Below are 13440 nucleotides of genomic sequence, written 5' to 3'. Positions count from 1 at the left end.
GAATAAAGGATCAACTCAGTTAGCTCTTGAATTAAAAATATGAAGAAAGAAAATTAAAACTCACACATACCTAAGTCTCTCACAAACAGCATTTTCTCCATAATCCTACTTTTTAAAAAAGTATAATTGCACTGTTCTCTATTTTCATGCTCTAGTGTTATATATGGTGTTTATTGAGAAGCAAAGGCACCTGCCAGCAAAGATGTGGGTTTTTTTTTCTCTTTTCAAGTAAAGCTAGCAGATTCTCTTTGAGTAGTTGGTAATAATCTTTATTTATTAGAAGAGCTACAAAAAAGAGGTCCCAACTTCAACTTATTTTAAGAGGCAACTTCTTTCTTTACTTTCATGGCCATTTTCTCAAATGAGACTATAAAAAAGCCCAAATTAAATTAACAAGTTAACTTCTGCCTAAATATCCTTAAATTCATAGTATAATGCCTATATTCTTTTAAAATTATAACTTTCAGCAAAAGTATTTATCACATAGTCATGGGGAAAATGGCAAGAAAAGAACTTCAAAATTTGGCAAAACAATTAGTTTCTTGAAATATGTTCACAGGTATGACTCTGTTTTCTGTTGTGGTGAGTGAGAGTCCTGGAAGCTGTCTTTTTCAGGTAGATGGAAAAGACACCTCAACTGCCTACTTTCACAAACAATACTTTGTTTTGTTGTTGATAGCCTGAGTGATTAATTATGGATACTTGCTGAATTGCAATTGTGCCTTTTGAAAAGCAAAATACTCATTATAGTCTTTACAGTTGTGCTTCTGTATTTTTCCATTGGCTACAGGTGCAGGCATTAGCAGGAGCAGGTGGAATCGACAATCTGCTTATACTGGATCTTCAGAAGTATAAAGCTTACACGCACACTGTGGCAGCATCTGGAGGAGGAGGCGTGAATATGGGTTCCCATCACAAATGGAAGGTTGGCGAGATTGAGTTTGAAGGGCTAATGAGGACTCTAGATAATTTGGTAGGTGAAAAGTTTTAACAAACTTGAATGTCATGATGGTGCACGGGTGCATTGGCGAAGGAAATTCTATGGGGACTACACCTAAGGGGGGACAATAGGAAAGCAAACATTGTTTAAAAATGAACAATGGGGCCTCCCCTGGTGGTTGAGCGCTGGGCTGGGAGGCTGCCTGTCAGCCTCTGCAGCACCGGTTTGTTGCCCGGCCCCGGCAAGGGTCCCACAAAAAAAAAAAAAAAAAAAAGAACAATGATGTAAAATATATATAAATTTAAAAAAAAATGCTTCCATTTCCCTTTGTTTTTGGAACATGTTCCTTCCTCCTCCAGAAGCTGAGCTGGACCCTAGGAAGGTGTTCCAGTATAATTTTACCTATTTTAAAGAAGCAAACAGTGAAACATGCAAATGTCACCTTATCTAGAATTTTCCCTCTTCCACAAAGTGTCAGATGGCAGATAGCCTTTGGACTCAGGAGCAAAGACATAAATGAGCACTCCAACTTAGCCTCCAGAAAACCAGTTTATAGCTAGGGAAGTGTTTCTAGTCAGCAATTTTGAAATTACCTTTGTCAGGAACAGTTGTATGAATGAAAATCACATTGTCAGCTGGAGTTAGTTTTAACCAGATCTTGCAACTTGCTTCATTTTAACTGGTGTTATGTGAAGGTTATTGGTGGGGGGGTGAGGGGTGGGTGGAGGTAAGTTTTCCCCTTTGTTTTTCAACAAAGGGGTCATTTTGAATCATTTGTTTAAAAATTATAAATGCTGTGTTGATACAGAATTGATTTTTTCATATGTGTTTTTTCCTCCGTAGGGGTATAGAACAGGCTATGCTTATAGGCACCCCCTCATTCGAGAGAAGCCAAGGCACAAAAGTGATGTGGAAATCCCAGCAACTGTGACTGCTTTTTCATTTGAAGATGATGCAGTGCCACTCTCTCCTCTCAAATACATGGCACAGAGACAGCAGCGAGAAAAAACAAGATGGCTGAACTCACCAAATACTTACATGAAAGTGAATGTGCCTGAGGAGTCTCGAAATGGGGAAACCAGTCCCAGGACCAAAATCACAGTATGCCACTGTTTCACTTGGCTTGCCTTTACTAAATATTTTGCCTAGTTATTCATGAATTAAGCTTTATGTCAAAAATATTGGAAATTTTGATGACTATTTGCCTTCTTTAAAGGTTGTAGTGCAGGGTAAATGAGAAGAATTATGTAAGGCTCTTCTGTCTATGTGCTTTTATCATACTGTAGATTATCACCAGTTTATTCCCTTTATAAAATGCTGGTCATGGAGTTGGCCTTTTCTGTCCACCAAAATAAAGTCAGGGAAGCAAAATCTTAAGAGATTCCTTGAGTCACTTTCGGTGATTTCTTGGCCATCATCTGTTGATGACACTTAATTCGCTAGACAGCTCTGAATGTGAGTTCATGTGAGATCAAGCTCTATGTGCTTCATTCCCAGCTTCATATTTAGAGATACCAAGAGGAGAAAGTTTAATTAGTGGTATAATTAAGTATTCACATGAACAGTACCAGCATTTTTTTTAGTAAATGCTGATTGTGAGCCTTTTTCTTCTAACTTGTATGAGATATGTATTAACTGACCACTAAATACAGTGGTGAAATTCTTTAGAATATTGGCAGTCTATGCTTACCCCCTCCTTGAGTGAATAAACAGTTATTAAAAACCTATATATTTCTTAACACAAAGCTTCATTCTCGAAAATTTTTTGTTCTTTAGTGGATGAAAGCAGAGGACTCCTCTAAAGTTAGTAGTGGAACACCTATCAAAATTGAAGATCCAAATCAGTTTGTTCCTTTGAACACAAACCCAAATGAGGTATTAGAAAAGAGAAATAAGGTAAGATGTGATCTTCCATGGTGAGGGGAGACATTTTTGTGCTGTTTTATATTTAAATCACTAGTTATTAAATCTGACTACAGAAAACTTGGAAGTTAAATTCAATGTATTTTTAGCTTGTATTGTCTGTTCCACTTCTGTGCTAGTAACAGGTGAGTAGGTTACAGGGGGAATACTAAGCATATCTCCACCTCTAAGAGCCCTTGTGTTAGTGAAAAACAGTGCTCTAACACCTTTAGACAATGGGATATCACATGTCAAGAAGAGTGGAAGAGATTAATGTATTGTTAGAATGGAAAAAGAGGACTTTATGGTGGTGGGAACTGAAGAGGCTCTCACATGGTCAAACAGTACTAAGCGTCAGGAAGAGAGAAAGTACAGGACATCTGCATAGCTGCCCCAAAGAACTTGTAAAGAATTTGTTGAGAACATGTTGTTACTGTTTTTCAATTCAGATTCGAGAACAAAACCGATATGACTTGAAAACAGCAGGACCACAATCTCAGTTGCTTGCAGGAATTGTTGTGGATAAGCCTCCTTCTGTAAGTTCATGAAGCAATATGATCTTTATTTTTGATCTACTCCCTTAATTTCTTTACCTTTTTTAATATGACTGTTTTTTTAATGAAGTTAATAAAAACACAAGTTTAAAATAATCTGTAAGACTTAAAATATCACTTTCAAATCCCAATATCCTAAGCAAAGGCTTTCAGTTCTTTAATTATTTCTAGTGTTTACCTTCATGTTTCTAAAGGGCATCTTTATTTTGCTTTCTCTTGGTTTATCAGTTTTAGATCTCCGTTGTATTTCATTGAATCTGTGTTATCAACTATAAGAAAAAGTTTTTATATATCATCCTACATCTCACTAAGAGAGTAACAGTTCTGGCAATTATAACAGTAGGAAGTCATTTAATTATAAGTTGAACCTGTATTTTTAGAGATGAGAAAATGTGAAGGTAGAATGCATCTTGGAACTAATGAAGATAGCAGTGACATCTTTTATGGAAGATGAGAATTTAACCTGTTTACACACGCTTTTTCATTCTCCCAGTAATGTTATATTGTTAGTGCCCGACTGAGGGGCCCCCAGGGACACCCAAACTTGCACCCTCTAAAGCATCCGGCCATTCATACACACAGAGAGACTCTTGTTATGAAAGATCTTTAATAGAAGTGTGTGCATAGAAAGGAAAAAAGAAAGGAAGGATATTCTAATTAAAACACCCAAAGTGTTTTAATGCCCAATGAAACAGGGTTGCCCCCATGCGGGCCCCTGAGGCCCAAAAGCTTGCTACAAGGTTAAGGCACCTTCTGGCGGGGAACCACAGGAAGGCGACAGAAGGAACCAGGCAAGTTTGAGACAAAAGGAGCAAAAATCAAAGTATAAGTCAAGATAACAGCTGACATTTATAGTCTCCCCACATGTCTCTCCTGCATGTGTCTCCTTCCCAGAAATACCAGGGTGCCGGGCGGGCTGCAGGAATAAGAACTCTCCCTTCTTATCTGAGCCCTACCTTCCATGCTGTAAAGCTTCACCTGGATGCTCAGCTCCACCCACATTAAGTGGGGCAGGGACCATGGTAACTCCCCCTTACATGGAGGTGTCACTGCAACAGTATCACGATTTTTTTATGTTAACACCTTGCGCCACCAGGGAGGCCCCAAATCCACTTTTATTTATTGGCTTTTCAGTAAATTTAAATCCTTGAGGGTACAGCCCCATGCAGATTCTGTGTCCTATGGCCTTAGCAGGAATGTTGCTGCAGAATTTGGCATGAACCACGCGAATGTTTCCATGGGCACGAATTTCTTTTCCCCAGATGACTCTGGTTTTATTCAGTTTGTCACCAGGAGTCACTGTGTTGTTCTTTGCTTGGTACACTTTGTTTTTTCTAAGCACATCTCTTGCCTAGATAGAATTCTGTTTTATCACCTTCCATTCTAGGAAGAGCAGTGTGCTCTCCCTCTGGTTCCGGAGCCCTGCTTGTAGCCAGCAAAAATGACCTTGGACACAGCCTTCCAGACGTATTTTAGATGTCCTGCTCCCAGCAGGCCAAGTCATATGGTTGAACCCACCTTAGTTATTTGCCCCGATCCACTTTTATTCTTTGAGGGCTTTTCTTCATCCCTGCTGTTCTGAAATGCTATGATGGTGCCCTGCGTAGATCTCTTTGTAGTCTTTGTTCCTAGTGTTTAATAATCCTTTTCAATCTGCAAAGTCATATCCTTCAGTTTGGGTTTTGGGTTTTTTGGTTTTTGGTTTTTTTTGTTTGTTTTTGTTTTTGTTTTTTTGTATTTACTTTGTAGTTTTTTCCTCTTCAGTTTTCCTTTTTCTTTCAAGATATACTGTTAATTGGACCTCTTTGATGAAGCCTCTGATTATTTTCTTCCCTGCTTTCCATCGTTTTATCTTTTTAATCCTATTTTATGGGAGATTGTCTTGACTTTATTTCTAACCCTTCTGTTTCATTTTCCATTTTTATTTTAATTTTTAAAACTTATTCCCTGAATATTCCTTTTTTAAAAAATAACTTTTGGGCCCTTCTTTGATGAATCTAGTATTTTCCTCTTATTGCTTTAAGGGAATCAGTTTTAAATTTTCTTCAGCTGCCTTTATCTCTTCTGAGTTCCCTTTTTCTTGTTTATTCTGGTCTCTTACTCCATGTTGGAATTTTGCCTCAAGTGTCTGCTAACCATTGGTAGTCTGTTTAAGAATGAGACATTGAAAGCCAATCAGAGGCTCTGGGTGTGTGCAGAGTTCGGGAATTGATGAGCTTCACTGTAGGGTGACTGGATTTATGCTGTGTTGTTTCTCTGAGGAATCCACAAATATTAATACCTGTAGTTCTTTTCTAGGACTGCTTGGTTATCTAGAAGGTTCTTCAGTCTCCTCTTGGTCTCCCACCTATGTTCTGGGAACCCTCAACCATAATTTGTACCCTCTAATCAGTTGTTCTAAAGAATATCCTCTGATCTGCAGATGGGAAAGAGATAAATACTTTTCTGTGGAATAGAAAAGGGCATCTAAGAATCTACCTGTTCTGCTTCATGCTTTTTTTTAATTAATTTATTTTCCTACATTTTTGTTAATTTTGAAACAGTATTTGATTTCTCTCCTCAGTGTAGTCTTTGTATTTCTCCCACCACCATAGCACCCGTGACCCATCTCCATGTCCCTTGTGCTCTTCCCTCTCCTCTTTGACCCTCTTCCCTTCTCACTCCCCTGCTGTAGGCCTCAGCTCTGTGGGGAGCTGGCAAATTTTGTCTTTTTCCTGACCCTTTGTTTGGCTTCTCTATATTCTGCATATAAGTGAAACCATGCAATATTTATCTTTCCTTTTGACTTACTTCTCTTAGCGTCATCCATTCCAGCTCCATCCATGTTGCACAAATGGCATGAGTTTATCTCCCTTGATCTGCTGAGTAGTATTCCACTGCGTATATACACCACATGTCCCTAACCCATTCGTCTGTTTTGCAGCATTTAGGTTGTCTCCATATTGTGGCTATTTTAAATAGTGCTGCAATAAACATAGGGGTAGAGGTTTCCTTTTGAATTAGTGTTTTTGTGTCCTTTGAGTAGATTCCTGGGAGTGGAATCACTGGATCATATGGTAGATCTGTTTTTAGTATTTTGAAGCTTCTCCACACAGCTTTCCATAGTGGCTCCACCAGTTTACCTTCCCACCAGCAATGTAAGAATGTTCCCTTTTCACCACATCCTCACCAGCATGTGTTGTTTTTCTTTTTTTAATATGGGCCGTTCTCACAGGTATGAAGTGGTATCTCATTGTGGTTTTGGTTTGCTTACCCCTGATAATAAGAGATATTGAACAGTTTTTCATATGCCAGTTGGCCATTTGCATTTCTTCTTTGGAGAAATAGCTTTTTACTTCTGCCCATTTTTTTTTTTAATTGGCTTGTTTGCTTTGTTTTTATTGATTTGTGTAATCTCTTTGTAGATCTTTGATACCATTGCTTTATCAGATGTATGGTATGCATATATTTTCTCCCATTCAGTGTGGTTTCTCTTCATTTGGTTGCTGTCTCTTTGGATGTACAGAAGCTTTTCAGTTTGATATAGTCACAACGTTCATACTCTCCTTTGTTTTCCTGGCTTCACAGAGATGAGTCCTCAAAGATGTTTCTGAAGTTTATGTCATGGAGTGCTTTGCCTATGTTTCCTTCTATATATTTTATGGTTCCAGGTCTTACATTCAAGTCTTTTATCCATCTTGAGTTGATTTTTGTGCATGGTGTGAGATAGTAGTCTAGTTTCATTCTTTCACATGTGGCAGTCCAGTTTTCCCAGCACCATTTATTGAAGAGGCTTTCCTTGTTCCAGTGTATATTCTTTGCTCCTTTGTCATTTCTGGGCTTTCAGTTCGATTCCACTGGCCTATGTGTCTGTTTTGTTCCAGTACTATCTGTATTTATTATTATGGCTTTGTAGTATAGTTTAAGTCTGAGGGTGTAATACCTCCATTCTTCCTCATTTTAGTCAGGAGAGCTTTGGCTGTTTGGGGCTTACACTTTGCATTTGTCTCTCATTCCAGCTTATGTTAAATACCACCTTTTGGTATCTGATACCTCTGGTTTCTGAGCCCTACCAGACCTCTATAGGGAAAATGCAGATGCTTCTCATTTGTAACATTCTTTGCAGGGCTAAGGCATCAACTTGCTAAACTTTGCTATCCCATCTCTTCACCTTCTTCCCGTCTTCCAAAAATGTGTATTATCATTTCTCATTCTCTGCTGTCTCCTCTCCCATTCATTTGTCCCTCAATTTTTAATACCATTTTTATTGTTGATCCTTTACTATCATTTTTTGGGGGTTGTGGGAGGGATTTTTTAAATGCATGGTTTCAATCTGCCAAATTTAGGTGAAAATCTCACCAATTCCATTCCTATGATAAATACTTACAAGTTTATTTTCATAGCCTATTAAAGAAGTTCTTGTGGTAAGGTTTCATTTTTCTAAGCCTTTTTTACAAAAGCTTTTTGAAATGGAGAAATTCTTGGTCTTAAAAATAGTTATGTGAAGATTATTAGAATTTAGCTTATTAGTTTTATCTTTTTAAGTTATTAATATTGAACTACATAGACTTATTGAGAGAATATCACTGTCAATTTTTATACAATGAATCTGTTGTATTTTATTTATTTTTTTAAAGATTTATTTATTTATGCATACAAGAGCTGGGGTACAGGCCAGAGATGCAGGAGATGAGAGGATTCACCAGAGACAGAGTAGGGAACAGAGCAGGCAGACTGACAAAATACACTGCTGAAGGGAGCAGCGGGCGAGTCAGGAGAGGTCTGCTGCCCCTTGTGGGTTGCTCCCTGGCTGACTGGAAATCGAACTCGTGCTGCAGAGGCTGCGGATTGCTTCACAGTGCGGTGCTTAACCCCTTATGCCACCAGGGAGGCCCCGAATCTGTTGTATTTTAAACAGAGCATGCGTGTTACTTTATCATTTCTTGTTATGGTTGTTGTGGAGTGTCACTAACGTCATATATACATTTATATATGTGTGTGGATGTATATATTTGCATGTGTGTGTAGACAGAGGTAAAACTCTTGGTAATGAGTCTGGGTTTTTCTTTGCAAGACCATGCAATTTGAAGACGACGATCATGCCCCTCCAGCTCCTCCCAATCCTTTCAGTCATCTCACAGAAGGAGAGCTTGAAGAGTATAAGAGGATGATCGAACGTAAACAGCAAGGACTGGAAGGTTAGTTAATTTTTAGATAATTAGGATAATTTTTTAGTAAGCCTAGGATAGTCACGCTGCCAACAGCAGAGCACCTTGGATAATGGAAGGCAGTCAGTGTTGTTATTTTTTTAAATTTTCCTATTAAAGTTGATTGTTCTATGTCATCTCTCTCAGTGCTTCACTGATTATAGATGGAGCTCAAAGGCAAAGAGCTACCACAGACCATGAATCTTAACATGTAGAGAAAACTGTTTTCCTCAGAAAGCCATCTGATTACTAGGAAAAAATTGCCTATAGTAAAGTGAAATCCCCTGATGAAGAAGGAATTGCTAGCTGAATTAAATGTTGACACAGGAATAAAAACAGTTCATAGTATGTGGCTTTTTAAAAGCTTTTTACTTTGAAATAACTATAGATTCACAAGTGTATGGCTTTAACGCTTTGTAAAATTTCTTGGATATTTCATGCTGCCAATACTCTGATTTCAAAATCAAAATATAAAACAAACTGCTAGAATTTTGAAGTGACTTTCAAGTATGTGAGCACTCTAATACGGTTGCCTTTTTTTTTCTGATTTCAGAACCCTAAATTAGTATTTTATTTAAGAATCACTAATAAACATGCCCCAGTTAAGTGAATGCTAGCTCCATTTTTCTCAAGAACAAGAAATTCTTCATAGCAGGGTTTCTCTGTGTTGGGTCTTTGGATAAATTTCAGACAGTCCGTAAGACATCTGAAAAATATATGGTTAATTTTATATTCTACATAGAGTGCACAGGGGGTATTCAGGGTATTTAGGGTGATAGGCAAGAAGTCTGTGACCCCAAAAGAGCATAATAGCATTTGCTTTAGAGCATTCACAACATACAGTTGAAATTTTTAACCAAAGCAAAATAGAACCCATGGTTAAAGAATTTTTGTCCTTGTTTAGATATCATGTAGGAAGAACTAATGATATCTGGATTATCCAGGGAATAGTTTTTATCTGTGTGTTGTGCCGATATCACAAAAGGAAGATATCCTGACTTGTTAATGTAGTGACACTCAGTGTTCCAAATAGTATTATTGAATTTGTTTATTCTAACATAAGGTTGGAAACTCTGTTTTGTATTTTGTAAAATATCCGTCTTTAATCTCTTATTTTTTTAAAGCCTAAAGATGTCAGGTAACAAATACTGCATTCTAGAGCCACTACCTTTTATATATGCACACATATATATAAAACTTTATAGTTTCTTCCACATTCATTAAGGCATTCTTTTAGCTCGCTAATATTGTTCTGACAGGAATTACTAATTGGGTATTGTTTTAAAAAATTCAGTGAGCATCCTGCCTCACTACTGCATATCATTGGTGAGGCCTTATAATTTTCTCATCTGGCTGCTCAATGTATTTTGGCTTTCTAACGCTCAGGCAAAAGCTAAATGTATATGTATTGTTTCCCTGGGCTGCCAGTAGCTGTGCTTCCGCAGTCAGACTATGGTCAAGTTACTATTAGTAGTCAGTAATTTTAACGCATTAACCTCCTTTAATGAATAATCACCAACTTATGGAATAACTGAGCATGCTCAGCTCATTGCTGAGGAGTCTGTCCTCCCTGTATATACAAGCATTTGATAAATGCACTAACATTTCCTGAAATCTTATACTTCTTTGTTTTGCATGGCTTTTAACTAAACTCTTATCCAACAGATGCTGAGCAGGAATTATTCTCAGATGACGCTTCATCTGTTTCACAAATTCAGTCTCAAACTCAGTCACCGCAAAATATCCCTGAAAAATTAGAAGGTATTCAACGTAATTTCCCATTGCGTTCACTGAGTTAGTCTTCAGACTTGTCATTTGTTTTCTTGTAAGGAAATTGAACCTCTTCTTATAAGTTTTCCATGGATCTTACTTAAAGCTCCTAATAATTTTATACTTTTTACTGTTTATATTGACTACCACTTTAATCTAGATTTTAGCAACCCAGAGTTCCTAAGAATTTGTGAAATTAAAATTGTGATGTTTTCCAATTAGAAGCATGAAAGCTTTATCAAACTTGACTGCCAAATGACCCTCAAATTAAAGAGAAATATATGTTGTCGTCCTCATTTGTACTGACTTGATTTACAGTAAACTGTCAGGTCATCAAATGGGACTTATCTAGCCTTTACTCTCTGATCTAATAACTTTGCTTCATTCCCTTTATATTGTTTAAGAAAATTAGCATCATGCTAATAGGTCCATAGCTTATTAAAATTATGATTTATCTTTATTGGAATTAAAGCAATGCTTTACTATGTTACAAAAAACATTTTGGCTTTGTAAAATAAAGCAAAGATGTTACTTCTAGAAAATAACGACAAAAACAACCCTCCCCTTTTTGTAGACAACCATGAGCTATTTTCCAAGAGCTTCATCTCCATGGACGTGCCTGTCATGGTAGTGAATGGCAAGGATGACATGCATGAGGTTGAAGATGACCTTGCCAAACGAGTGAGTAGGTTAACTACAAGCACGACCATAGAAAACATCGAGATTACCATTAAGTCTCCAGAGAAAATTGAAGAAGTCCTGTCACCTGAAGGCTCACCTTCAAAATCACCATCCAAGAAAAAGAAGAAGTTCCGCACGCCTTCTTTTCTGAAAAAAAACAAAAAAAAGGAGAAAGTTGAAGCCTAATTAAATCTTTTTATAATTATTACTCTTACAATGTGACGTTGCACATTTAAATACCACATTTAATTTGATTATTAATATGCAGTGGTAGATCAGATTGGGGGTATGTAGCAAACTGGACTTTAAGAACTGGAAAGAGGTTTTACTAAAAGAAAAACATTATGAAAAAAACTTTCAAATTCATCTCTCATTTTATATGTCCAAAATGGCTTTGAATTTTTAAACAATTGCTAGTTTTAATTAGCTCTGCCCTCATGAAGTATACTTATACTTCACCACAGATATCTGTCTGATTACTTCAGGCCTTTCCGTAGTATCTGTCAGAAAGAAATTACCAGTGAAAAGTGAGAGAATTTTTATTTCTCAGTACCTGCTTCACTTGGTAATCAGATTATAATTTTTTACCATGATTATTGACTGTACCTTTTGGGTTCCCATTGTTTCAATGGGCATTAACAGAATGCTTTAAAAGCTTCTAAGAATCTATAGCATTAGTATACACTGGCACATAACTTTTTTAAAAATTTTAAGAAAAAATTCATTAGGAATTTTGTTTCATAGTATAAAATTTCCTCACCTGAAGTAATAACTTTGTTTGCCAAAAAAAAAAAAAAAGGTCATTTTAGTAAGCTATAATTTTTGAAAACTTCCTTTTTTATTATTTTAGAAAGCCCCTTATTTTTCAACAAAGGGGATTTTGTACACATAACATGGGTTATTTAGTTTAACTCTGGCAAAAACGATTTTTGTATGTTGAGATGTTTATATACCATTCAGTATAAAAATGTCATACGCATATTAGCCAATCACTTAACAGTAGAGCATATTTGAAGCTGCTTGGTACTAAGTATACTTAAATATATTTCAAAAATCCAGGGACTTGGTATCAAAAGGGGATTAAAGCATTTAAAGATGTAACTAGATTCATATTTGAATCTTACATTCATATTTGAATCTCTTAGTATTGCTGATAACTGAAGAAACTCTCATAAGATAACCAAATGAAAAGGAATGAGAGAAAAAGTAAAAAAATGAAGGGAGCAAAAGAGGTGTCATGAAAAGAAGAATTCTAGTTTGATAATGACTCATTCATAATAGGATTTGAAGTGTAATTAGAAACGTCCCAAATTTCTAAAATTCTGCTTCTGTCAAAATCATTGTATTTCTTGCTTGATTTTTAAACGGGGCAAATCTCTTTAACTTATGTATCTTTAAAAGGCAGCACTAGAAGAAATCAGTTGTTCTAATCCCCCCAGTGAGAAAACTACCACTTCTAGATCTTTACCGATCTTTCCCTGTCTTTCAGTTAACTTTCTTTCTAATGTAAATACAAATTGAAACCTAGGCTTAATATAGTTTATTCCCCCTTCATCCAAGTGATGTCACAAATCAATGTAAAATCAATGATCCAAAATGGTCAGTGGGTAAAAATAATCCAAAGTGTTTCTAGAGGGTGAGATGGCATGTAAAAAATTACATCGATTACAGTGTATTCTGAAGCTGGTTCTGTTTAACTGTATGTGTATGATGATGCAAAGTTGAAATAGAGCCTGGGAATTTCATTCTAGATCTCACTAACTACTGGAATCAGTGTTTTTGATCTTTTGGTGGAAACTTTCAGTTGCCTAATTCTGTATTTGAGGATTTTTTTGTGTGTGTGTTCTACATCATTTATGTTGTATTACAACGTATGTGGAAACAGTAACCTGTGAACTATGCTTTTCCATAATTTTTTAAAAATATATATATATCTTAAATGAATGCAATGTGCATAAATATTTTTTAAACGCAACAGTGAACTATTTGCACCTTTTGCTAATGCCTCTCTTTACTTGCTTTGGCATAAAGAATGAGCCAATGAACCTCTGTGTCCTGTGGAAAATGTATAAATGTTATCTGATGTTGCTCATAGATGTAATGCAAATTAATGTTAAATCACAAATAAACAGTATTTTAAATAGATGGCTTTGGTGTCATGAGCTTTCAATTCAGGGGTGGTTATTTAGCCTGAAGCCTTTACGGGCTGTTGAGATGCTGCAGTGAAGCTTTGAATAACAAATTGTTTCTGAATAAGGAATGACCTGGTAAGTTAATTTTCAAATTAATTGAAAGTATTTTTCAGCTGATATTGGAGAAAATAATTCCCAAACAGGTTTGTTTTTTTACTATTCATATCTGTTTATGTAGAACAGAAAACATTGCAGAGTATGTGCAGGGTTTATAC

The 13440-nt window shown here is 36.4% G+C and overlaps 1 protein-coding gene across 16 annotated transcripts in view; it reads left to right on the top strand.

The window, feature by feature from the left end:
* Positions 1 to 13176, top strand: part of ADD3 (adducin 3) — a 115369-nt gene extending 102193 nt beyond the window's left edge. For 14 of the 16 annotated variants that reach the window (XM_054690162.1, XM_054690172.1, XM_037495748.2 and 11 more), the window contains 7 exons: positions 791 to 973; positions 1784 to 2041; positions 2717 to 2836; positions 3292 to 3378; positions 8450 to 8573; positions 10248 to 10343; positions 10927 to 13176. In XM_054690162.1, coding sequence (XP_054546137.1) covers positions 791 to 973; positions 1784 to 2041; positions 2717 to 2836; positions 3292 to 3378; positions 8450 to 8573; positions 10248 to 10343; positions 10927 to 11219 — 1161 coding nt within the window. In that variant the 3' untranslated portion in view covers positions 11220 to 13176. The remainder of the gene's footprint in view (positions 1 to 790; positions 974 to 1783; positions 2042 to 2716; positions 2837 to 3291; positions 3379 to 8449; positions 8574 to 10247; positions 10344 to 10926) is intronic. The other 2 variants (XM_054690173.1, XM_037495750.2) reach the window with 1 other exon arrangement.
* Positions 13177 to 13440: the final 264 nt, after the last annotated feature.

Source organism: Talpa occidentalis, unplaced genomic scaffold, assembly GCF_014898055.3.
Source record: "Talpa occidentalis isolate TD23 unplaced genomic scaffold, MPIMG_talOcc4v2.1 talOcc4.8, whole genome shotgun sequence".
In the NCBI taxonomy this organism is placed as follows: Eukaryota; Metazoa; Chordata; class Mammalia; order Eulipotyphla; family Talpidae; genus Talpa; species Talpa occidentalis.
This window is presented reverse-complemented; position numbering and strand designations above follow the sequence as displayed.